This window comes from Neopsephotus bourkii, unplaced genomic scaffold, assembly GCF_033783945.1.
Source record: "Neopsephotus bourkii isolate Nb327-2 ecotype Australia unplaced genomic scaffold, CSIRO-AGI_Nbou_v1 NB_1749, whole genome shotgun sequence".
Classification (NCBI taxonomy): domain Eukaryota; kingdom Metazoa; phylum Chordata; class Aves; order Psittaciformes; family Psittacidae; genus Neopsephotus; species Neopsephotus bourkii.
The window spans coordinates 2388433-2414612 of record NW_026902223.1 but is presented as its reverse complement, the minus strand read 5'-3'; the positions used below and the strand labels follow the sequence as shown (position 1 = coordinate 2414612).

The following is a 26180-nucleotide window of genomic DNA, read 5'->3' as shown; positions in this document are numbered from 1 at the left end:
AATTTGCAGCTCTGTTGATTTCTGATCCCAACAGCGAGTGTGCACCATGGCTTGCAGTAAATGCTTTTCCCACGAGGTAGCAGCTGGGTTGCTGCTGCCTGTCTCATCCTGGAATGACTCTTTTCTAAAAGATCCTGTCTTTTGGAGCAGACAAGGCAAAAAGAAAAGATTGGGAAAAGAAAGAATTGTCCATCTGAATTGACTAATTGCTTTGGAAAGGTCATTTTCAGTTCTGGGTGCCTGCACTTTGAACTAGCATCCCTCCGGCACTGGGGTGTACAGACATCTATTGGCATCAGATATTGTCAAGAGGAAAAACAAACTCAAATGTGTATAGGTAAAGTTTGAGAGTGTTGGGAATAGAAGGTAAACCTGGTGCTTAAAAGAAAGACTGTAATTGATATAAGTTGTTAGGTTAAAAATGTTTAATGCCTAATTTAGATGCTTGTGCCTTTTTTGGGGACCGGGGATTTTATTACCCAGGCAGACAGCCAGATGTTTACCTTGGGGTTTTGGTGACATGACTTATGTTTCCAGGTGATTTTACCCATGAATTCAAAACCCCGTGCTGAAATGTGGCTGTATATGTTTAGCCATAAAAAGGTTCTTGTATTTCTCTAGTCTGCCTGGCTCTTGTGTCTGCCGGCTTGGACCCCCTTTACAGGAGAGCCTGCATTTGAACTACTTCAGAGCTTGAGCTTCATCCAGCACAGAGAACCTTGGCTGGTCAGTGTGAACAGAAACAAATGGCTTTGAAGCCTGCAAACTTAATTCTGCTTTAGTTTTTTGCTGGGTTTGCACAACTTTAATGACCAAGAGGTGAAGCATCCATTTAAACAGAATCAGGGTCTGGTTCTGGACTTTCAGCTTTAAAAAGGTCTTTACTCCTGCCAGGGTTTGCAGTTCTGTATCTGGAATGGTTTAAAATCTAAGGAACGTTTTAAGGGATTCTACATGGGTAGGGCTGAAGAAGGAGACATACCTTTCACTTTGCATTTTCACATGGCCTGCCTTTGCCAGAGCCCTTGCCTGCTTTCTGTACCAAGTTGGCAGCCAGACCTTGCAGGTCTAAATGAAGCGTTACTGAACAAAGGCACTTTATGTTTTGAACTCTGTGCCCTGAGACAGCACCACCAGCCTGGCCGGGCATTTATGTTAAATAAGGTCAACAAATATAGACAGGCTGTGTTTTGCACATTAAACCAAAACAACCCAACAACAGCAACGGGAAAGCGCCTTTCTTTAATTCTGCCTCTTTCTTGTTTCACAGGCAAGAAGAGAAACCCTGGGCTGAAAATTCCTAAAGAAGCATTCGAGCAACCACAGACAAGCTCCACGTAAGTCTGCAAACACTAAGGCAGAACGAAAAGAAAACCACGAGCCCCAGCTGCCTTCCAGCCTTTGCTGTGCCTGTGCTGCAAGGGCTTGAGCTTTTAGGTCTGGGATAACGGGGACCCTTACGGATAACAGGGACCCTTATGGATAACGGGGACCCTTCGCAAGGAACAGGGGCAAAATTCCTGGGTTAATACTGGCATCATTAGGGAGGATAATAGCTTAACAGTCCTTGTATTCCTCTTGTAGCCCCAGGTATAACCATGGGATCTCAGCCCATCATCCTAACCCATCATTGCCTGTGGATGTGTCTCATGTGCTGCTTTATGATGTGCACAGGGAAAGGAAAAATCATAATAGGCACCCAGTTTTAATCGGTGTGGCACTTTGGCCACCCAGTTTGAATAACATCCATTTGGTCAGGGCATAAAAATGCATCCCCTTCCCTACATACTGAGCCTTGCAAAAGAAATCCCTGTGTTTTTAAGGCCATTTGTGCACCTCCCACCTGCTTGGCTCTCCTTGCTTCCTTGAGGACTGGCTTTTATTAGCCTGTTAACCCATGCTGTGTGACTTGGGTAATCATTTACAGGGGTTTTAGACCTTTATGCCCATTTAATCCATTTTTCATACAAGCTGGCAGAGATTTGGTGCTTGCACCTGGCTTGCCTTTCGCAATGGATCTCTCTGGGTTCCTGCATGGGGAAGTTGGATGTGAGAAAAGCCAATTCCAGCAGCTTCCTTCCTGACCCCTTTTTGGGGTGACTTTGTGGATGTTGGCTGTATCTGTTGATCCTGCAAAGCTAAGAGACTACTTAAGCTGTGAGGGCTGCTGGCCTGAAGGTGTGAGGGGATGGCTTGGGTGGCCATAGGGGTTGTATTTACCCATTGAGGGAAACTAGATCTTTGTAAGGAACATTTCACATCTTTTCCCTTTTCTTCTTTGCAGGCCACCCAGAGATCTAGACTCCAAAGCTTGCATCTCTATTGGTGAGGAGGTAAGACTAGGAGTTGTGCTGAGAAGAAGACCTCTGGGAATCAGTGACCACCCTGGGCTGGCTGCTCTGGTGCTGGCTGCCTGTGGGATTGCTTAACTTCAGCCCCACAGAAAAAGGCAGATTAATAAACACCAGCTATTAAAAGCTTGAAATGGAAGGCAGTTGCTGGATGAGTAAAAGCTGAGAAGAGTGACCTGCTGGTTGTCACTGCCCTGATGAATGTGTCCCCAAACATCCACCCTTTGCATCCCATGACACCTCCGTCCCCTTCACGCTTTCCACCTGGGAAATTCCTTCCTTGCCTCATTATTCCAGCCAATCCCCTGGAAATAACAGTCATGAAACGAGGGGGTTGCTAACAGCAGACTTTTCTCCTCTTTGCAGTTCTTTTGCTGATTTAAAGCCTTCATCCAAAGTATTTCCCTTTGCTAATATTGAAGGCCATCTCATCAGGAGTCTAACTCAGGGTAGATCTTCTTGTCCTGGAAGCAAATCCTTGTGGCAGCATGGGAGCCAGTCACCTGATGGTCTGAGAAAATAGCAGGGAAAAAACAAACCAGCTATTTTGATAGGAGAAAACAGCACAGCAGCATTCATAAAAGGATTTTAAAGCTAGGCAGTACATGTATTAGGTGTAAAGGTAAGCCTTGGTGTCGGCAAGTTAATGCATGGAGTGGAATGCTAATCTAATAGGGGTTTGTAACGTCTGTATCTCGGGATGCTTTCCTTTCATTTTGGATTTTGTATTTTCCCTGGCATGGAGCAGGGGCTGGAAGGTGGAAAGAGTGTGAGATGCCTCTGGAGCAAAACAGTGCAGCACCGAGGCAGGGAAAACGCCTGCTGCTAGAGCAGGCACCGACTCCAAGAAAATCATTTCTCCCCTGCAGTCCTAGGGATGAGGAAAGGCTCAGGCACTCCAGAAAGGCTCCATGCATGGAGGCAGAGAGCCCATGTTGGATGGTGCAAAGAGAAAAGCACTCGTACAACCCAGAGCTCAGCTTGACAGACACAGATATGTGGCTATCTCGGAGGGACTGGCATCCCGTGGTTTGCATTTCCCTGACCATCCAGCCAAGTTGCTTTAGCGTGTGCTCCACCAGCCTTTCTACACTCCCCCCTCATCCCTAGGGAAAGCCACTTTCCCTCCTCTCCCTTTGCTGCTGAGTGGCCTTGAGAGAATCAAAGTGCTTCTTTGGAGAGGATCTCATTGAACAGTGGGAGCAGTGTCAGGCAGGCAGAGATGCTTCAGTCCCTCCTGCTGCACAAACCTGTGAGCCAGGGCTCCTTTTGCAGGCGATGGAGCTGCGAGGGAACGACACAGTAATGCAGTGTGTGGCCCTGCATGCTGTGGCATCCCCAGCCAGCACAGCTGAGGCTGCAGGGTTTATTTCTGCTGTGCCGGCAGAAAGCAGTGTGGGATTTGCACCGTGAATCGGTTCATTATAACCGCGTCTTTCTGTAGGATGATTGACTGATGTGGTCGCGCGTTGGGCGAACGGAATGGTTGGGTTTAGGAGCAAAGGCACTTCTTAAACATCCAAAAATAATACGAAGCAAAAAATAGAGCTGCTGCACAATATCGCGGCAGAAGGGAGAAGGGCAGGTTAGGATGCAGGGCTGCAAACAAAGTCACTCTCTGTGTAAGGCCAGGAGAAAGAGATCTCAAATGATAGAGAAAATAAATCATCCGTGGTTTAAAAATGGGGCACACTCATTGGTATGTGGCTTGTCTACAGGTCTGGAGAATTAAGCTTTTACAGGCCTTAAAAAACATAGAGATACTTCCATGATTGTTTGTAGGAGGATAGAAGGAATAAAAGCCCAAAGTTGATTCCTGGGGATGAAGCTGATGTGGTATCTTCCATCCCAGCCCTTTGAGGGTGGGGAAGCTGAAAGTACTGCAGCTGAAGGGGATGGTGCTGAGGTGAGCATCCCATCGATGGGATGATCCTTCCTACGCTCAGGATGCTCCTCAACACAGGCTCCCTGCTTGTGCCATTAGCAAGCACATCCTCATCAGAACTCTGCTAATTACCACATCGTACTTAATCTCCTGGCAGCAGCCTCTGAGGACCATGATTTGTTTCTATCCTCATGAACACTGATAGGGAGGGGGATGCACAGAAGTGAATTTATTTGCCAAGCAGAGCTAGATATGAGGGCTGTTTCACTCCTTGCATAGCAGATATGCACAGCAGCCACCTTGGCACTGATGTTTCATTCCCTCGCAGAACTTTGAGGTGAAAGCTGATGACCTGGAGCCCATCTCCGAGCTGGGACGAGGTGCGTACGGGGTGGTGGAGAAGATGCGGCACATGCCGAGCGGGCAGATCATGGCAGTGAAGGTAGAGTGAGCCTCCGAGGTGCTTTCTGTCTGCGTTGTTGGGTGTGGATGCTCTCATTGGTGCACACGTCTAATGTCGCTTGTTCTGATGCATGCCTTTACTGAGATTTACTGCTTTCCTTATGAAATCCTCTTTCTGCACGGGGGCAAAGAGTGATGAGGTAGATTTGGGCCATTTAACCAAGAAAAGGGGGGTGTTTTAACCGCATGATGCTTAGTGTGTCTCCAGCGTTGCAGTGCATGCACCTGTGTCTACAATATTCCTGTTTTCACTAGGACTTTACAAGCTATTTGCCATCATTTTGTAGATATGCAAATTTTCTAATTGCAGATATACTCTCAGATTCAGGGCTCTGCACATTAATGGTACAGAATAGCTATACTATACTATACTATAAATTTAATTGCTTAAGTTAATTTTCTTTCCCTGGGAGTCAGGGAAATGCCCATTTTCCAAAGCCAAGGGGTCTGGCTGCAGGGCTGGAGCCCTCTCTCGTGCAGTAGACATCACCCAAGTCTGTTGATGTAAATAGATGTCCAAAGCATCTCTGGAAGTCACAGGTTTCACCAGCCTAGAAGCTGATTACTGTGCATTTCTCCTCTCCCAAGCCACAGTGACTTTTGGCTGTTGCAAAGAGTGGTGTTTGCAGGGAAGAGCAAAATCACCTGCAGTTTGGGCTGAGAGGTGTCAAAAAGGGTAACACAAAGAGGTGTGCTAAAAGAGTAAAGGAGTGATGTCAAGGCACAGCATGGGTATGGCTGTAGTATGGAGGTGCTTACAGCCAATGCTAAACTGCTTCGTCTTCCAGCGGATCCGAGCCACAGTGAACAGCCAGGAGCAGAAGAGGTTATTGATGGATCTGGATATCTCCATGAGGACGGTAGATTGCCCCTTCACTGTCACCTTTTACGGGGCTCTTTTCCGAGAGGTATGGCATCCTGGAGATCAGCTGTGCTGCCCCTGAGAGACTGGAGCTGCTCCCAGGCTCTGAATTCCCATGCCTAAACTCCCCCCCAAGTGCCAGGGGTTTAATCTCCATCTAGATGTGGTGCAGTATGGATTTGCTTAGTCCTGGCCTAAGGATCTGTCACATACACTTACTTCGTGCTGAGCAAAGAGAGAAGCGGTTCCATGTGAGGAAGAGGCAGCCAAGCCTTAGTGCCAAGCATGTCTGAGATCCCTGTGCTGAGATGTTGAGGCTTGGTGGTGAGTTTGAGTGATGGGTATGGCCACTGCTGAGGACACCAACACACAGCACGGTCCATTAGTGTTAATGCTGGCCTGGCTTGCAATGTGAAGGCCACATGGAGGAAAAATAGGCAAGATGTATTGAGGAACTTTAAGCATAGCTCTGGAGAGCAGAACTTGTGCTGTCTGAGCAATTGCAGTGACTTGAACATGTAGGAGCCTCAGTCCTGATAACTTTCTGGGCTCCTAAATCACTACCTCTAAATGGTAATGAAGATGAACAGCACTTAATTCCAGCTGGAGGAGAGGGAAAGAGAAAGCTCAGTACAGTTTTACTGAGTGAGTTTTAAAAGACAGGGAAAAGGCAAACAGGCCAGCAAAGGGCAAGTGCCAAAGGAGACCTTTACATGTGAAAGGAAAGGATGCTTCGTACCAGTAAGTAGCTATTTGCTTGCTTTATCCTCCAGGGAGATGTGTGGATTTGCATGGAGCTGATGGATACCTCACTGGACAAATTCTACAAACATGTCATTGACAAAGGCCTGACGATTCCTGAGGACATCCTAGGGAAAATAGCTGTCTCTGTGAGTATCAGTTATTAGTATTAGCTGTGGGATTAGTGTCTCTGTGAAGAGGAAGGGAAGGGGTGTTTATCTTCTAAGCCAAGTTCTATGTGACCCAAGCTCCCTGCTGTATTTGCATCAGGAAGAGGATGGTCCATGGGTCAGCCCATGTGGACATTCCTACCTGGTTTCTAGTATCTGGTCCTGTGGTGATGGTTTGTATAAGCCATGAGTAAGCCAGAATGTGCCTATAAGACATAATTGAGAGATGGCACAGCATTAGGTGTGGGAGGGCCCTGCATCTCTTTTGCCTTCTTATTAGGGTCCTGGGAGATCCCTGGGTACCCATCATCACCTCAAACTGCTGTGATGGTGCAGGACTTGCGGGAGATGTAATTCCTTTCCTCCAAGCAGGTCTGGTGAGGATGGGGTGGGTGATGCCAGATAGCGTTTCCTCCTCCTCACGGTGCTGCCAGCTGTGATTCACTCCAGATTTGTTGTTTCAGATCGTAAAAGCACTGGAACATCTACACAGTAAGCTCTCCGTGATCCACAGAGGTAAGTGCCAAGCACACAGCCATGACCATGCTGGTGTCTGTCTGCTCTACCCCATGTGCTTGCAGCCTTGCAGGGGCTGGGTTGTGCCCAGGCACAGGACTCCCAAAATACCTAAGAGAAAATGGGCTTTTGGCAGCAAAAATATTCCCCAGCACCTCATGGGTAGCAAAATCTACTCAGAGGAAGTATCTGCTGTGTTCGCTCTTTGAAAACTGCATGCTGGTCCCCATGTTTTCCCTGATTGTGCAGGCAGAGAATGGGCTCTTTCCCCCTGGGTTTCATTTCCCTAATTCATGGTCTCAATCCATGGTCTGCTTTAGCACCTCTGCAGTATTAAACCATATTTCTCCTTCTCACCTTGGTGGGCTTTGAATCAGGTTTGAGAAGGCTCCTCCCCTAGCTTGATGGCTCCATGCTGATGTGCAGTAGGAGATGCCAGAGTGATGCCTCATGTAGGGATCTAACCATCCTCATCCCCTTCTGTGAGCTTCCCTAAGCACTGGTGGGGCAGAAGAGCATGATTGCTAAAGTAGCCTCAAGTGAAGTCATAAATACCCTCCTAAAACTCTTCTGATGCTTTCCCCTCTAAAGCATCTCAAAGATGCTGTGAACGCTCTTAGCAAGAAACCAATTTGCAGTGTTGCTGCTTGACACCCTTAGTTTGAAAGGGTCATTTTCAATGTCATGAGGGGGGAAAACCCCTCTCTGGAGTGTGTGACTGCTGGGGAGAGGAGCATCTGAAGGAGCAGAGTTCAGCTCTATCCTGCAGACACCTACTGTACATTCTGCATGTGGCTGGGGGTTGTTTCTGCCTTCTGTATCCTTGACAGCAGGTGGGAAATGCTGCTCGGTTTCTGGATTTCTGTTTACTTATTTGATTTCCACTGAAAATTGTCTTTTTTCAGCATAGTAACAGATGAGTGAGGAGCTCAGCAACCTGAAGCTTTTGAATGCAAAACGCTGATTAGAGAGCAGATGTTAATGAACTATAAATCATCCAGTTCGAATAGGCAGGTCTCAAAAGCAGCTTCAGCACTGCTGTTTAATAGTCTATCCCATGTAGACAGAGGACCCTCTTGCAGAAGAGACCTCTTATCCCTGGGTGGCAACAGGGGAAGGATTGCTGCCTTTTGAGGATCAATGCTGGGATAAGAGAAGATTGTGCTGCCTGCACTGTGCTAAGATTTCCTCTGGTATTAGCCTCACAGGGAGTGACTGCCTGCTGTGCAGGAGAGCACCTCCATGCTCTCATGGATATCACTGAGAGCTTCTTCCTAAGCCCTAATTTCCCTTTCTGATGGTGATTTTAACTGCCTTCATGAGCGTGATGCAAGTGTGAACACACCAAGGATTATAAGGCTGTGATGGGAAGCGGATAAATCTGGCAGTAATAAATAGATGAGACACTGGCCTGATTTCCATAAGGTGTGGAGCACCCACACGCCTGCTGCTGTTCACATTGCCTGCAAGCTTGGTATCCTTAAAATTAGAGGCCACTTCTGAAATCTTGGTCCTTGTCTTATTTTACTGCTCCCTCCTTCCCCTCTGCTCCTGTTCACCCTTTCCTGGCCATTCCTCATCCTTTCCCTATGGGTTTTTTCTTGGACCACATCCACCAGACATACCCTGGAGATGCCCTCAGCTCCAATGAGTTGTTCTCCTGCGAGCATGGGATATGTCCATGGGGTATGCAGTGGGATATGACGGTTATGTGCAGGGGTACCTCCTGCTTCCCCAGATCAGAGAGAGGAGCCTGCAAGGGAAGGGCCACTCGCAGAACATATGACAGGCCATGAGGCTGTCACCTGAACTTGCAGTGTCCGCAGCCAGCAGGTTCCTGGCATGCACAGAGCACAGGGCTTTGCCTGGACACCTTTGGTGCCCTCTGCTGCTAGGAAGCTCTCTGGCTTGTTTTGGCTTGGCACATCCACCCGTGCGTGCCAGTGACTGTGGTATGTGTTCCTTCTTGCAGATGTAAAGCCCTCTAACGTGTTGATCAATACGCAGGGGCAGGTGAAAATGTGCGATTTTGGCATTAGCGGTTACCTCGTAGACTCGGTTGCTAAAACCATGGATGCAGGATGCAAACCCTACATGGCTGTAAGTTGAGCTGCGCGTGAGGGCTGAGGAACATGAGCCTGGGCATCGGGTCATCCGAAAGGGGGAAGGATCAGCCTCCGGCATGTGTTCCGGGGACTTGTTTTGGAAGGTGAAGCCCTGAAGTTACTCATAAAGGGGCAGAGAGGAGAGGCAGATCTCCTGGGTCAGATCATATCTCCTGGGCACAGCTTCTTGCTGCCTTATCATCTCCCAGTGACCTTGGGGAGGGCTCTGTAGTTACTCTGTGCTGCATTTTTGCTGTTTGCCCTGTGGGGACAATAGTACTTTCCATCAGGGGGGAAAAACAGTCCCGAGGGATTGGGTCCCTCAGACTCCTCCTGGGAGCTGCTGTTCTGGGTTCACCCTCTGCAGAGCACTTCCACCAGGGTGAAAACAGGGCAGGAGACCTGGCGCTTGTCGCTCCCTGTTCCCTGAGCTCCAGCACCTCAATCCCTGGAGCAGGGACCATCTCCTTCTGGTGACCCATTTCACCGTGGGACTAGATCTGGCCCCATCACAACCAAGGGAGCAAGCTGGTGGCGTGGGCCAAGTGTGGTCCTGGTCTGCCACCCTCAGAGACCCATCTGTGGTGTGTGAGCCCTGGGTGATGGCATTGCACTGGTGCCATCTCTGTTCCTCAACCACCTTTGCCTCTGTTCACAGCCTGAAAGAATTAACCCGGAGCTGAACCAGAAGGGGTACAGCGTCAAATCTGATATCTGGAGCCTGGGGATCACAATGGTAGGGTGACCTAGAGGCTCACAATGAAGCCAAAAGGGTTCGTTGGTGCTTGTGGGTTCATTTTCCTCCCCATACACCCTCTAACACTGGTGGCATCGGTTCCCTGGAAAGGTGATGGGGTGGGAATGGGAAACAAGCTTTCTACAGTGTTGGAAGGGAGTAGGATGGAGCGCTGTCTTCGGATGCATCTGTGGGGTGCCACTGGTGGGGACAGCCCCGATGTGGTGGCGATGGGCTGCCGGGAGATGGCAGCATGGGCTAAGGCGAAGGCGCCTGTCGCCTTGGAGCAGGTTGGCTTTCAAAGCGCAGAAAACCACTCCCAACACTTTGCAATTAGCAGAGTCCCCCTCAGAAGAGGAGAGATGGGTGGCATCTCCCACGCAGCGTTTAGGGGGAATCCATCTGCTTGCAAAGCCATTTGAAAGCACAGTTATCCTTTGAGATGTGGCATTGCTTTTAACTTCAAACCTTTTCCAAGCCTAACAGCAGAGTACTGCATATGGAGGCTGATGGGTCTCCTCCATCCTGTCCCGTAGGGAAGAGGTTAAACAAGCTGTGGGGGCCAAGTGGGGTGAGGAAACACCATGTATTTGTGCCTATATAACACATCCAGGATGGGCACATGGGGATGTCTGGGGAAGGAGGGTGAGATGCTGTGGGGCTGAGGCTTGGCTGTGTCTCTGCAGATCGAGCTGGCCATCCTGCGCTTTCCCTACGACTCCTGGGGGACGCCATTCCAGCAGCTCAAGCAGGTGGTGGAGGAGCCATCGCCGCAGCTCCCGGCGGAGAAGTTCTCAGCAGAGTTTGTCGATTTTACCTCGCAATGGTAAAGAGCTCCCTTGGCCTTACCCGGCCTTGCCCTGTGCTCCTCTGCCAGGCTGGGGGGAGGATGTGGTGCCTCCGGCATCTCTCTCCACACAGGCATCCCGTTAGGGTAGAACCCAAGCTTTGCATCAGAGCATCCTCCCTAGGGGAAGGGATGGACCTTCATGTCCTCACTGGTCCATGAGGGACAGGCTGGGGCTTGCTGCTGTGCCTTTGGTGCTAGGGGGCATCTTCCCTGCTTGAGGCGGTAAGGGACAGGCCTGGAGGGGACAATAGAGGAGGAAGGGGTTTAGGAGTCTTTCTCAGTCCATTTGCCATCAGCATGGGGTGTCTGCAGCCAGGCTGGCAGCATGGGCAGTGCAGGCACGGAGGTGTGATGGACCCCTCACATCCCCTGGCTGGTGCAGGGACAGGAGGAGGGCACAGAAAGGCTGCATCCTCTTGCTCCCTCGGGATACAAGGCTCTAAGGGCAGAGTTAGCCCCATGGTGGCCCCCGTTAGCAGCTACCGGGGCCCTCCGGCTGCTGCGCTGCTTTCCATGGGACTCAGAGCTGGAAGCAGCGGGAGAGTTTGGCTGCGGCGTAGGAAAAGGGCTGGAGCAGATGCGTGCTGTCTGGAGGCTGCAGGAAAGCACAGGCTCTCCCAGCGCCCGAGGAGGCTCGCAGCTGCCCTCGTCCTATGGTTCAGCAGGGAGCTGGCAGCGGCCCCGCGGCTCCTGACTGCTTCTCCCTCCAGCTTCCCTGGAAACCGCCTGGGAGGCGCTTCTATTTTCCAGGCGCTGCGGTGCCATCCGCAGCTTGCCAAGTTGGCAGGTGCATGGGGGGGTGCGTGGTGGCCAGGAGAGGACGGCACATCCACAAATACAGAGACATGTGAGACTGCTCCCGAGCCGCCAGCACCAGGGCACCCAGCCCGGATGGCTCTGCTGTGACCCAGGAAGGGGATTATCAGCCACTCCTGCCCCAGGACTCTAAGTACGGACGTGCGGATTCCTTGGAGTCTTGTCCAGACGTGTCTTTGAGGTCCCTGTGATGAGCTACACATTGACCTGCGCTGGGGAATACCTGCCCGTGCCCACACTGCTCTGTGTCTGTGTGAGGTGGGAGCTTGGAAAAACCCTCTCTCAAGATGCCCACTGTTTTTCTGCAAGGCCCACGCTGTGATTTTGGACCAGCTGCCTTTCCCCCGTGCTGCTGGCTCACGGCTCCTTATGGCAAAGCTGCCTGTTTGTGCCAGGCAGGCTGTTGTTCCCCACTGAATGTTTTGCTTCTGCAAGCACGGCGTCTTGCAGCTATAGTGTGGGCTGATTTAGGAGTAAGATATCGTGATGGTTGCAGTGAGAATGACCCCGCTGTCGTCTTGAAAGCCTCAGGGAGCGTGTGGAGGTTCCTCTCCTTGGAAATCCCATCCTCCAGGATCACTGAAGATCCCTCGGCACCAGTGGAGTGGCATGGGCTTGGAGTAGTGAATTTTGTGTCATTGGAGTCTGAGGATCTCTTCTGATGCTGATCAAGGTCACAGCAACTCAGTGTGCTACGGTTGGCCTGGCTTAGGTCTGTCTCAGTCTCAGGAGGTCACAGAGTGAATCATAGCCGCTGGGGCAGCAAAAGTCTGATTACCTATAGCCACTGCAGGGAAGTTCCCTGGACAGCTGAGTCAGGATCACATCCAAATACGGCTCATCATTCCTGAAGATTTACATTGATTTCAGTAACTTGTCACCAGATTTCCTGGTATTAGTAACCTGGAAGCAAGTATTTTTGTTTGTAGAGGGTCTAAATTAAGAGGATTATCCCCGAATCCTGCTTGTGGACACACCTAACCTTCAAATTCACCTTAGCATCACGGCTTGGGCTGCTTTTGAGCTCAGAGGATGTGACACATCCCGTACCTTCGCCTCGGCGCTATTGGCACGTATCGTTACTAGGTTCCTCTGTTCATTCACAACATGACACTAAACACGAGCCCGCTCCACACAGCAAGCAGGAAATATCTATTCAGTGTGTGTCCTCTGCTTCCTCTGGGCTCCGGCAAATCCCAGCAGCGGAGCGACTTATCACCGCCGAGGTTCTCACTTTTGTTGTGCTCAGTGTGACACCTTTTCCCCGCCACCGACGTGTACGTGTGCGAAGATCTTTTCAAGTCGCTCCAAGTGTCTTTCCCCTAAATACACTGACAGGAAGCGAGCAGAGATTACGTCCTGTCTTTTAAAAGCTATTTTCTGCTGGAAGGGAACCAAAATAACTCCCAGCTACAACCCTCCAGAGCCATCTGTTGTAGGAGAGGAGAAGAAAAGGATGTCCCTTGTAACCATCCCCGCTGATAAGGGCGCAGTGATAAACAAACAGTTGTACACGTGCTTTGGAGCCACTCGGTCACCGCTCCCAATCAGCGGTTGGAGGCTGTATCATGCCCTTAGTTGCTGGCCTACTGGATAGCACCCAAAAACCCCGATTGCACCTGGCCCCCAGCAACAGGCAGTGCCTTAGCTGGTACATGTGGTGTCCCTGGATCTCTTGTTTGACCTTGAGCTCGCTGCACTTGTGTGTATCATACAGGCCTGTGTGCAAGCTGTAGGTGTCCTCAAGCTCTAAGCTGTTCACTTAACATACAGACGAGTAGTTGGGCTTACTCTACAAGGACTTGAAACCTTGCTTTTGCCATGGTATAATATTATGGCTGTGCTTAAATTGCATACTGAATGTAACGCTTAATGTTTTTCTTCTTTTGTTTTGTCTCATTAAAGCTTGAAGAAGAATTCCAAAGAGCGGCCAACATACCCAGAGCTTATGGTGAGTGTGCCTGCATTAAGCAGTGTGTTGGTTCAGAGCTGAGATGGGTTCCAATGAGATGCTGAAGACAGGGTTTCTAATAGTGACTGGTGATTTGGGATGCTTAGCATCTCTTTTTTCCATAACAGATGAGAGAATCATTGCGCTTCAGGGGCTTGGGGGGATGACTGCAAATCAGAGATGCTCTTTGAAATCTCATTCAGGTGCTAGTCCAGTCAGATCAAGGGAGAAAAATATGTTTAAAGCAGTTAGCAAATGTGCTAAGGGACAACAGTGAGGGTGTGCAGTACCAGTTAGTGAGGATAAAATCATCTGTGTGATGGCTTCAGACGTCCAAGTGAAATGCTCCAGGAGCACCAGGGATGCTCCACGTGGGCTGCAGGAGCTGAGTAGCCTGCTAGGCTTCACTGTTGTGGTGCCTTGGAGAGGAGACCTTTTGGACAGAGTAATTCCTGGATATTAGGGACAGAGACGAGTCTGTGACTAATAATTCCGGTTATTGAATTTCATCTGCTGCTTGGATACTGTTTGCTGTACGGACAGAGGAATAACTGAGGAAGAAGATGCTGATAAAAGCTTACGACAGGGGGAAATGTAAAGGCAGTGCAGGGCTTTGAGGTCAGATGCACTTAACTGCTGATGAACTCACAGCAGTGCAGACACTGGTGTACCCTCAGCCAGGGCTCTGGGCTGGAGCTGGCAAGAACAGGGTCTGTGGTGAGATTGTTCTGCTGGAGATCCAAGGTTTCATGGCCCCTTTCTCTCTCCCAGCTTTCTGGTATTGATCCCGGTGCTCCCAGTTGCCAGCAAAAAGCAGGACAGCTTAGGAAGTCAGTGTTTCACTCCCTAAGCATCTAGTCCCTTTTTTCTCCCTACCTGATACACAGCTTAATAAAGGCAGGAAGGTGCCTAACTGTGATTTCTGAAGATCCTGACCCAAATGCTTGCCTGTCCATATGTGCCCACCCCATCCAGTGCCACTGGGAAGATCTCCTGGGTTAAGGGTGGAAGCTCCTGCAGAATCCCCTCAGGCATTGGTGTCTCGTGCCCCATAACTCATAGGGCATACATTATGTCATCCAAGGGTCAGCCTTATTGCTACTTTTGCTCTGAGGTGTTGGGCCCTATGTGGCGTGAAGGTGCCAGGGTTTAAGGTGCTCCCTAGCTGCACGACACACTGGAAATCCATGTGCTTTCTGCATGTGGTTGTAAGCAATGAATAATTCCTGTGGCATTTCTTGCTGGGCCCTGTAATGCAATTAGACTATATATAGATCTGATTTACACACAGTTTGCCCAAATACTGGTTTCAAACAAAGGGAGGCCCGAGGTTTATGGCTCTTTTTTTTAATTTTTGCCCTTTTTTTTCATTATTATTGAATAAATACGTATATATTTTAAGCAAATTTCTGAAGTTTGCCAAATGGCCTTTTATCAAGAAGGTTCACCGGAGCAGCTCCGTCTGTTGCAGCATTAATACCCGTTGGCAAGCGAGTGCATTTCTATTGAATTAGGTTCTTGGATCACCTCTCCCGAGTATCTCAATGCTGTGGTATTTTATGGCTGACATGAATGTTGTGAGGTCCTGTGGTTGAGGGTTGCTGTTTTGTTGGGGTTTTTTTTCTCCCTCCTCTCTCCCTTATGGCATTAAGTTGCGGTACTGGATTGGACTTGTCATTTAGACCAAGGCTGCTCCCTTGCTTTCCTGTGGAATTGAGGTTTCTCATGGAAAATATGACTCTGTTCTATCTTGAGCATCAGGAAAACTGATAGGGAAGCTTAATTTAATTTTAAAACCCATTTCCCCAGGTGAAGTAGAGCATGAAACTACTGCAGGACTGGTGGTCTGCACATTAAATAGGGCACATTGACCTAGCACAGGGTGTTCAGTGGTGCGACCAGGCTCAGTCGTTGCAAAGGGGTTGGGTTCACTGAGAGACAGGGCTGGAGGTCACCACTAACACCCGTGTCATGCTTGTGGGTGCTTCCAGACTGTGGTAGCTCTGCCTTGGGTGCGATTTAGCTGGGGTGTGAAAGCAGTGGCCTTGTGCTGGGATAATAACACAGCAGGCCATTTGGGCTACCTCTATGAGAGTCATTCAGGACACTTGAATTCCCGTGACTGTCTGACCCAGGGAGACCTTAAATTACGTCTGGATCCTTGCCTCAACCCATTTCAGCTCTGTTTCCCACATAATTGTGCTTCCTCTTCCTTGCTGGTGTGTCTTTGGGTCTCTTCCCAGCTGCTCAGAGCTGCCTCTTGTTATTCACTGGATAACTTTCCACTCAAGCCCACCTTGGAAAATCTCTTTGCTCTTCTCCCTCCACTTGGCCCCTGCCGTAGATGATCACTGGAATAGCCAATGCTCAGAGACCGAGGTGAGGTGTAGCTTTGAAAAACACTGGAAACCCCAATTTGTGCAATCTGGAATGAAGTGAGAGGGTGAGGAACCAAACCGAGCTCCCCCAGCCTGCGCATGGGAAGCACAACATCATTTTGCACAGATTTGAGGTCACCTGTGAGCCCCACGGGGTCCTGGCTGCCTTTTGGTTCTCTCTGACACCCTCCTTACAAATAAATACCATCAACTGACAGGACAGTGGGTGTCAAACAGTGTTTTGGTGATCTCAGGTGGAAGTTGAATGATCTTAGCTGATGTGTTGCAGCCCCTGCTAGCGGAGAAGGGCTTTGCTGTTGCTGTCAAGGGGCATTTGGTTGTGTTTTTTGATTCCTTACACATATTTTTCCATTTGTGCTGAAATGGAGGCAGGATTTTCTGGCAGGATGTCTCCCCATGTTGGTCACGATTAAGTAGTTAAACATACAGCTGCGGATGGTTTTCCAGCCGGGATGGCTTTCCTCTTTGCGGTGGTTAGGGGTAAAGTAGCCATCTCCTGCTGCGAGTATGAGCAATTGCAGGGAAGAAATGAGACTCAAAAGTCACCAGAGGGTAAATACACAGATAAAGCAGGAAGCTGTTGGAAAACCCACTGCAGTCAGCCTCCCTTGCAAGGTTTTCCTTGCTCCTGGTGGAGCTGGCACATGGTGCAGTGGCTAACCACCCTATTACGAGGAGCACATCTTCTCCTGGGGTATCACAGAGCTGCAAGCCAGCGTGTGCTGAAGGGCACGATGTGCTGGAGATGGAGACAATGCTTTTGAAGACTGCAGTGCGTGGTGAAAGGGCATGATGTGCTAGAGATGAAGGCAATGCTTTTTAATACTGTCTCTTCCTTTGAAAGCAGCCCATCCAGGCTCAGGGTTTAGAGGGAATCCATGAGGGCAGCACGGATCTGCAGCCTTCATGAAGTGGCCCATTGAGTTCCCTGACTTGCCTCAGCTGCAAAACATGGAAAGCCCAGTATTCGGATGCTAGTGACAAAATCTTTTTCCTTGTCTAGAAGATTGTCTGAAAAGGTTTTTAGTTTGGTCCTCAGCATCATGAATAATAATGGTTTCTATTTTCCCCCTCTCTTTTCTTTCCCAGCAACATCCTTTCTTCACCCTGCACGAATCCAAAGAGACAGACGTCGCCTCTTTTGTCAAACTCATCCTGGGAGACTGAGAACTGGACTTGTACATGAATTGCCCTTCTGTGGACTGGTGGGTGCAGGGGAGGGGCGCGTGGCAGGACTTGTCATGGAAGCACCAACAGAAAGCCGCCGTGTTTCGCTGTGTTTTGTTTGTATGCTGAGAAACCCCCCGCCTCGCCGAAGTTTTTCAAAGGGTTCTTTGGTATCCATAGTGACATAGAACGAGCTGGGTAGTGAAATGAATTGTAAGGAGGTTGGAAACCTTAAAACAAAAAACAAAACAGCAAAAAAAACCCCCCATGTTAAAGAGTGATTTACATATTTAATGACAGTCAAAGTCCCTCTTCCTAACTTCCTCCTCATCCCGTTCCCCCCGAACCAGAATTTGCTTTGTCATGGTAATAGGTGCTATGGTAGTCATGAAGTTGTATTTAGATTTATATTTTGTCCCTTCCATTGTTTTAATATTTATGTTAAGTGCTTGATGGAATAGATTTCTCTTTTATATGAGGATGAATGCGTGGTGACGGTGATGATGAGGCCACAGCAAGCAATAGTTGTAGGGCTTTGCTGCGGAAAAGGTGTCAAAGGAAAGGAGAAAGAAGAGAAGTGTCTGTGTTGTGGAAAATACTTAATGTGCATCATAAAAAGAGATTATAAACAAGGATCTCAGCTCAGCTACCTGAGCTGTGAGGCAGCATCACTGTAAGGGAGGGAGGCCCCCGCATCCTGTGAGGTTGCCTCTTCCTGCATCCCAGCCATCCTTCAGTGCACTGTCAGCCTCCTGCAAAGGGAAAGCCCCTGCCCTGCATTCCACCAACTTATCCCACTATGTTGGGCAGGTTCTGAGGTGTGGACATTGCTGGGATAGTGTCTGGGACAAAAACCCAGAGGAAACTAGGTTGTCAGATGAGTTGCACAAAGACGAGGAGGAGGTTGCAGTGGTTGGTCCCCACCAACCCCAGCAGCATTGTAGTGCCCTTGGGCTGGGGATGAGCTGCTTTGAGCCTAGAAGGGAGTTCCTCTCTCCTTCTCCAGATGAGAAGGGATAACAGTATGCACAGCATAACATCTGTGAAAAACGGGATATCTCAGTGTGAGTTTCCAGGGTTCTCACACTACGTCAGCAACAATCCTTCTGTGCTTGCCCACAGGCTTTGGGGGTGCTACTGAGCTCCCCTGCAGCCTGTGCCGGCCCGTGGCTTGGGCCATGTCCAGCTCTGGTTGGGATGCTGAAGGCAGCCAGGAGCTGCAGCATGAGCTGCAGGTGTCCTCCATAGAGCTGCAGCCTGGAAACCATGCAGGGAAACCACAGCCCACCCTACCAAGAGCTCAGTGCTGTTGTCCAGGTCCTCAGAGAAGGGCTGTTAGCATGGGCAGGAGCATGGGGACTGTTGGGGTGGGAGGGGAAGATGGCAGATCACGCTGCTTTTAGGTAACACGGTCACTGTCAAGAGAAATGGGGGACCATGCACAAGATGTTGCTGAGTCTGGAGCAAGGCCACTGGCTCCAGATTAACAGATTGACTGAGCCAAACCTGCATAGCTGCCTCACTCAGCCATGAGGACCTTTGCCTTTGCTCATGGCTCCTTCCCTCAGCCCATGAAGGACAGTGCCTGTGTGTGTGGCTGCACTGGAGCGTGCATGTGTGCCTCATGCCCTGCCACATGGTTCTCTTCCCCATCCATTTCTTTATACAGCTATCAGAGTCAAATCCCAACTCGAAGCATGGCTTGCTCTGCAGTATCTACATTGTGCAGGATGTGGTTCAGCCTGGGATCCAGCCCTTTCTCTCCCAGTTTAGTGGCCCCAGTCTCTGTTGGTGCACGTTGAGCTTCTGGAATAGCCTGAGCATGTTTCATAAGCCTTGGAAGGGATGATGGGGAGGACAGCTTTTAGAGCAGGATTTCCTGGACAGTGGTACCTCCTGTGCTAGGGGACACACTGACCACTTTGAAGAGGTGCACACAGACAACACAGCCAGGGCTGGCAGCACCCACAGGAGAGCCCTAAAACAGTCCAGTTCTGCCCTGGGGCTGGCATCGAAGGATATATGGGAGCATTGCTCATGGGGATTTCTCAATCCTCATGCCCTGCAGCTGCAGAGCAGAGTGGCTTGAGGAGCAATGCAGGAATCAGAGTGCAGGGGTTTCCTTGCTGCAAAGAGCTCAGGGGTCGTGCAGGCTTTGGGGAAGAGGTTCCCCTTCCTCAGCGTCATGCCATGAGCCTGCCTGACCCTCGGTAACGATAAGCTCCATATTCCCCTTCATGTCGAGGGGAACCTTTCAGGTCACGTTTGTGGTGGGTGAAACCCAAGGATGTTTGACTTCGCAGTGTAATTTTCAGAGGCCTCGCATGGCTCATGATCTGCCCTCTCATATTCCATGGGGTATGTGTGTGTGTTTTCTCTCTCTCGCTTTCTCAGAGAGCTGTTTTGATTGATTGTCCTCAGCTGCAGCTAAAAGTCCAGCCAGGCAGTTTATGGAGTTGGTTCCAGCATCAATTCTTGCTTTGAAAAACATGACATTTGAAACCACCCTTTGGTTTTCCTACATATGGATCTGATGCTTTTGTTAAAGACTGTTTTTGCCGCTTTCCTCCTGGAATATAAGTCTCATTTGGACACCGCATCTCCTTGACCTCAGAGCACCTTTATTTCAGTGCCATTGTAATTGACAGGTTGAATTTATGAGATGCTGTCAAAGTTCAGTATTAATAGCAGACATTAATGTCACCAGCGTTTTCCAATAGAAAATTAATGTCAGTGTTGTCTGCAGCTAAGTAACCCTCTAAAATGACTCCTGCATGCCTCGACACTACATGCTGAATGCTTTCTTTTATGCTTTTTGCTCTTTCAGTGCTTGAGCCGTCTAATCCCTTTGTTTTAATGACATTACAATAGGGCATGCAACAAATCACTTCCCTTCCCTCCTGGTTCTCCGTGTCTTTGTTCCTTTAAAAGTCATCTGCGTCAGCCCAGAGTAAGCATGAATCCGTATAACCGGTGTGAATGAAAACAGTGATCACCTCTGCAGAAGGTAGTTATGGCAGGAGAGAAGTGCAGAGATTGCCTGTCTGGCCTGCATCCTTCGTGGCACATGTGGACACAGAGCTTGACCTGACCCAGGGTATTCTTAGAGAGAAGCCTGAGTTGGTGTCCCCGGGACAGGGAGGAGAGGCAGGGACTCCGGTGTGCTTAAAAGCCCTGAAGACATGCTGGGCTACAAGATGAAAATCAGACTCTCCTCTCTTTCATTTGATTGTAACCTCTGTGAAGATGGAAAGCCTTTGGCTGGTGCTCAGGACTTTGCTTGGCTGTAACATGAGCACAGGGTTGCCTAGGACAGGCCTGTTTCTGGGACATGAAACCTTTCCCAACAATGCCCCCTGAACAGCCAAGGTGTTGAGACTTAAAGCTGTTCTTCAGAAACCTCTTCTGGTTTTGGACACCACAATGTTTTAGATTGTCCTGAACTGGGATGTTTAATCTGCATTAGAAGCAGGTCTCATGCCATAAACCTTAAACAAACCGAAAATGCACCAGGGAGGAGAGAGGACAGAAAAGCTTCTCAAAGCTGTGCCCTGGACCAGCTACATGGGTGAATTCCAATGAGCCATTTGCAAGGCAGGGAGGACCTCTCTGCTCTGCCCCAAGCAGTGGTTAGTGGGCTGCATGATGGATGCTCAGCCCATCCCTGTGGCAGGCAGTGGGGGACCACCGGGACATGATGTTCATCCTTTCTTCCTCCACCATACAGCTCTTGATGCTCCTGCAACCTACTGTTGCTTGAGGTCCTGCCATTCCTAGAGGTCTTGAAGTGTCACTGGGAGGAAAGCTGTTTTCTGGGTCCCCAAGAGCCCACTGGTCTCTTAAACCAGAAAAGAGGAGTTGGAGGGCATTTGCCAGTCACTGTTTAAAACTCCAGGTCCGTGCTGCTGCAGTGGGTGAAATGCCCATCTTTCCTGGAGGCTCTCCAGGTGTACAGAACTTTACACAAGTATCTATGTACTGTACTTCCTGACTTTTGTCAGGTTTACTGGCAAGGAAGGAGGCATTTCTGACTTGGCCAAGAGGTGGGAATGCCATTTCTGGAGGCAGCTGGCCTCCCCTGTGTGATGGAGGATGCAGTTGGTGGGTCACTACTTAGGAAAAGCACACCTTAACTGGGATTTCTCCATGCTTGCTGCAAGCTAAGGATGTACCTGCACATCTCCTTCCTTTCCTAGGCATTTTGGAAGAGGAAATCCTCATTGGTCAACACAGCATTGCTTTGGTGGCTGGTCTGATGTAGTTCAGACAAGGTTCCCACCAGCTCCCTTGTTTAATAGGCCTCTTCTTTATTAAAAACAAACCCCAAACTCCTCTCTCAGAAAAGCCAGCCAAGATGTTCTTTTTCTTTCTCTCTCTTCCATCTTGTTCCTCTTAGAGGATCTCTCGGAGCCCGTCTTGGTGCTTTCACTCTTTCACATGCCAAAGATTGCTACATTCCTCTTAGTTATGCTCCTGCCAAACCAGATCTTATAGTCTTGCCTCAAAAATCATCCACTTCCCTGCTCCTTGGGGTTCCTTTTGTTGCTGTTGCTTTTTCATTGAATTTCCTCATGTTTATTGACATGTCTATTGTTGAGCTTCCTGGACACATGCAGCTCTCTTTTTCGGATGCAGAGAAAGACAAATAGTTGCCTTCACTGGTCTGCCCCTGCTGTTGGGGAAATACTGTTAGTGATATGGTTCCTACAGATGGGGATGGGTCTCATTTAGAGCTAGGGTCATGGAGGGTGTAAACTGGCATTGCTCCATTGGCTTGGCTGGAATAAAGCCAGTTTTATCCAGCTGAGAATCTGTCCTTAATGTCTAAACAGTTATTACACACTAATAAAGATTAATGATTGTAAATCCCCACAGATTATACATAAAATGGCAAGTTTTACTCATTAATCTTTATTGCCATATTATAGCTGTTTATGTTAGAGGAGTCGTCCCTCTCTGTTCTGAACATGCACTTAGGAGCTGGGGGCTGAGTGTGGGGGGGATGAAGGGTGGACAAAACAGACCAGATGTCCACGTGTTTTACAGCCTGTGTCCTCCCACCAGGTTGGTTGTTTCCTTGAAAGCCCTTAACCAGCAGCAAAGGATGGATCGCAGAGCTTTTGTCTGCTCCGCTGGCCTCTGCCTGAGCTATGAAATCCAGATTGTTCCCGGTGAGAAGGGATCAGATCTCCTAATTAATATTTCAGCTCAGCCTTTACTGGAGCAGATGGATAAGATGGAATTTGACGTGCGCTCTGGCAGGCCAGAGCTCTGCAGTGAGGTGAGATTCACTCTCCCGGACTGTGGCTTTGGAAGAGATGCTTTCTGTGCAGTTAGTAGCTGTGCTGCGGGTTGAAAGGATGCTGCTCCTTCACATAGCCCCACACTGTTGAAGCAGTTGAATTTGTTAATAAGAGGGTCAGAAAAAGCTCAGTTGAATCTCAGCTCTTATGTGCTTGCAGATGCATACAGACACAGTGAGGAGCTGGTGGTGCCAGGGGTCTGGACACAGAGATTCGTGTGCTGTATAAATGAAAGGGATCAAAGAGAGCATAGTAAACTGCAAGGGTGGGTTTAGTGTCATAGGGACAGAATGAGCCCTCTGACAGGCAGCTGGTGTCAGTTCACTCTGCCAGGGAAGGTCTGGAGTTGGGAAGGCTGGAGCAGAATGAGAGGGTGGAAGAGACAGCCAAAGACTCAATGGAGCAATATTCATGCCATGTGCTCCTTGAGACCCAGATCTGTAGGTGATGGCTTTGCTCACAAGTCCCAGATTACCGCTGCATCCCCACTTCCAGCAAGAGAAACACAATCTAAACCCCAAAAGGAACCCACAGGGACAAGCTGCAAGTGAACTGATGCTTGTTGCCTGCTGCATGGCTTGTGCATTGCTGCTTCCCCTCATCAGTGGGAGTCAGAGGTCTGACTTAAACGATGGGGAAAGCATGGGAAAGGCCTCCATAGCTGAGAAAGAAGAAGGTAAACATTTTAAGGTGGTCTCTAACTAGCCTAATGGTGGAAATACTTAATTTACAGGCTACAGGGGTAAATGAATTCTTCAGGGGTCTATCCAGCTGGCAGTGATGTTCCATGGGGAGCAATTCTGGCTGTGTGACATTTATTACATGGCCTCCTTTAGTGCACCCCTGGGTTGCTAGAAAGCTCTTTGCCTCCATCAACACGTTACGTCTCAGTCACCTTTACGTTCTGTGTTTTATGTCTGGGTTTTACTAGCAGCCTTTATTCTAGGCGGTTGGTCAGAGCGAAGGCAAGGGAAAGAGGCCTCCAGCCAGCTCCGCAGAGCGCTTTGGGATAGGAAGGAGCTGCTTGTCTGCTATCCAGTGCCTGCTTAATGGGAAGCCGTAGCCAGGGACGAGCTGTCCTGCAGGTATCCAGCCCAAGTGAGAGCTTCTCCTTTCTATACAGCATTAAAAATCCCTTTCTGGAAGTGGAGCGGCTCTGGATTTGCAGCCAGGCTGCAAGGACAGGCTGCATTATCTTCCTCGAAAGTCTTCGCTCTCTTTGCGATGGGGCAAAAGTCCAGCGGCTGCGAGGTGCTGCGAGGATAAGCTGGGAAAAGCTTGGAAGCGTCTTCAGTGCTCTGGAAATAGGGATGGAAATCGCAAAAGATCAGACGTCCTTCGGCAACTCCCAAAGCTCTTATGGCTTTAGCCAGACCTGAAAACCCTTCCTAGAAGTTTATTTCAGGGTATTTTGAGCTGGGACTCTGCTTTTGGGCCTAGCTAAATCCAGGAAACTCGGAATAGTGTAATTTTTGAATAAAGAGGGAAAACACACCCCAAGTATTACTGGATCAATGAGGAAAGTTCCTGTTTGGTTTCTCTTACAGGAATCGTTCAGGCCAGCTCAGGGTTTATCCTAATTTGGTCTGGTTTTACCCCAGATAATTACTCCTTTGTAGGAAATAAAGAGATCAGACCATGATCTTTCCAGAACACTGTGACCCGTCATGCAAGGGCATGCACCAAACTGTGCCAGAAGGTGGATGGAGATAAGTGCTACAGTAAGAGGCAGCCAACATCTGATGGCTGGAGAGAGCAGTCTGGCAGCAAGCATGGCCAGGGCCTCCAAAAACATAGGTAGAGACAATTCCCCCAGGGTTTGTGTGATGGAGATATCAGTCTGCCACGTCTTGGGTTTTTTTCCCCCTCTATAAAGAACATTCAGGCATCTCAGAGTGTCCTGGAACAATATCTGAAAGCCTTTGGTATTCCTCAGCTCAGATGCATGGATTCTTTCAGGATGGATACTGTGAAAAGTCAGGAAAAGCCAGGTGTCCTTGATTTACGCAGCCAGAGTGAAGAGACACAGATTAAGTGCCTCATAAGAGCCAAAAAGGTGTGTTTAAAGATGAATTACGGTCGCCGCCGTAGCTGTGAAGTCAGGATCTAATTCTTACATATGCAGGTGCAGCTGCAGAGCTCTCCATCCACATTTAGCCCAGATTTAATTGTAAGTCTGGCATGGGTATCTAATATGGGCCTAAATATCTAATATGAGCCTAAATATCTAATATGGGCCATGCTGTTTGGTAGCTTTCTGGCTCTAGAGGCAGGAAAAAGCCTGGTTCAAAACACAGTATCACCAAACCCAGCGTTTGGCTCCAAATATTTCCTCTATAATCTATGTATGAAGTGAATTTCCAGAGCTCTGCCGCTGTTCTGTTTCCCCCATGTGAAGCGAGTGGCACAGTTGTCACCATGCCAGTGGGGCTGCTGGGAACAGTCACAACAGACAAAATGGTTGGGATTTCCCATTGATTTTTTAATAGCAATGTATTGGGAGTCAGCGGCTAAATGTAGTTTCATGCAAACTGGCAATGTGTTGGAGTTAAACGTGTTGTTTCTCATGGAAAAAGAAATAACTGTTTAAAAATATCAGAAAAAGAAATAACTGTCTAAAAATATCAGAAATCTTCAATTTCGGGAATTGCCGTTTTATTGGCAAAGATCCCCGCTTAGCATCGAAATATATGAAATTTCTGGAGCTTCTCGAGGAAGGTGTGAAATCTGGTTTCTCTTGAGATGGTGGTAAATTTGAAACGGGCTGTTTCTGCACACTGTCAGCTAGAAATAATGGAAAAGATGGAAAAGGAACAATGGAAAAGGAACCACTTCCCAGTTGTCTGCTGGTGTTGAAGAAGACACAGGCAAAGCACCCATGGCTTTTGAATATGTTAGAAAGGTTTTCCAACCTGCTGTAATGCAAGTCCTTCTTTTACTTTAGTTTTAGGACTTTTTTACAGTAACATCATTTGTTTTATAACTGTGAAAGTCTCTGTTTTTCCTTACACATGGAAGGCTGATTATTCCTTTTCCTGTTCCAAATACTTATTATTGATGCATTTCTTGTACTCTCCAAGGTGTGCTGAAGGTATCTCCCAGCCTGCCTTTGAGCCATATGGAATCACTGTATTGTCTCCTCTAACAGCTGGGATGGTGAATGGCTGTAGATGGCTAATTCTTATTTTAAATCATATTTATAGCAATTTAGGTGGGTTTTTTTAGTGACCTCATTTGCCCTAGAATTAGGGATGAGGAATCCTTTTAAAAACTGTGGCTTCAAGTTTTTCTTTTAAGCATCTTGGAGGCTTCTGAATGACCCTCCTCGCCCTTGTTTTTAATAGGAAAAGCATCAGTTGGGTTGTAATTGTTCCTTCAAGGGGGGGTTGACTAGCATCGGGGTTCAGTTTAAGTGGTGAAAATGCTCTGTGCCACAAGACCATTAACCGAAAGTGCACTGGAATGCTGAGAGAATAGTAATTTCCCACCTGAAAAGTTAAATCTGGGTTATGACGAACTTGGTTTGTCCAAGTCTCATGCCAGGCTTTTCTGTATCAAATTTACGTGGAGCTTTCCTCTATCCCTTGAGCCAGTGAGGCTTGGGTTGCCAAGACTGCTTTGTAACAGGGCTGAGGGTTACCCAGGCACCCTCTTACCACGTCTGCTTTGGGTATGAAGGGCATGAGTCCTACAAAAATGATGGAGCAACTAATGAATGGTTTCTTTTTGCTCTGTAAGAGATATTGAGGTGAAATCCTGTAAGCATAGCCTGTGTGAGACAAGCAGGATTGGAGCTCAAAACCATCAGCTTTTTGTCCTTTTTCTCCTCTTTGCAAAGGTGCCTTGCTGCTCTGCTGCTTCAAAAG

At 48.7% G+C, this 26180-nt stretch overlaps 1 protein-coding gene and 1 long non-coding RNA gene across 5 annotated transcripts in view; both read left to right on the top strand.

Annotated features, from left to right (window-relative positions):
• Positions 1–26180, top strand: part of LOC133224976 (uncharacterized) — a 269398-nt gene that overhangs the window by 48302 nt on the left and 194916 nt on the right. The window lies entirely within an intron of this gene.
• MAP2K6 (mitogen-activated protein kinase kinase 6) overlaps positions 1–26180 on the top strand; it is a 55377-nt gene that overhangs the window by 22372 nt on the left and 6825 nt on the right. For 2 of the 4 annotated variants that reach the window (XM_061376943.1, XM_061376946.1), the window contains exons 2-12: positions 1271–1337; positions 2285–2333; positions 4565–4678; positions 5487–5606; positions 6334–6450; positions 6936–6987; positions 8960–9087; positions 9751–9828; positions 10515–10654; positions 13400–13445; positions 16934–17489. In XM_061376943.1, coding sequence (XP_061232927.1) covers positions 1271–1337; positions 2285–2333; positions 4565–4678; positions 5487–5606; positions 6334–6450; positions 6936–6987; positions 8960–9087; positions 9751–9828; positions 10515–10654; positions 13400–13445; positions 16934–17011 — 989 coding nt within the window. In that variant the 3' untranslated portion in view covers positions 17012–17489. Of the gene's footprint in view, positions 1–1270; positions 1338–2284; positions 2334–4564; positions 4679–5486; positions 5607–6333; positions 6451–6935; positions 6988–8959; positions 9088–9750; positions 9829–10514; positions 10655–13399; positions 13446–16933; positions 17490–26180 lie in introns of those variants that run through there. The other 2 variants (XM_061376945.1, XM_061376947.1) reach the window with 2 other exon arrangements.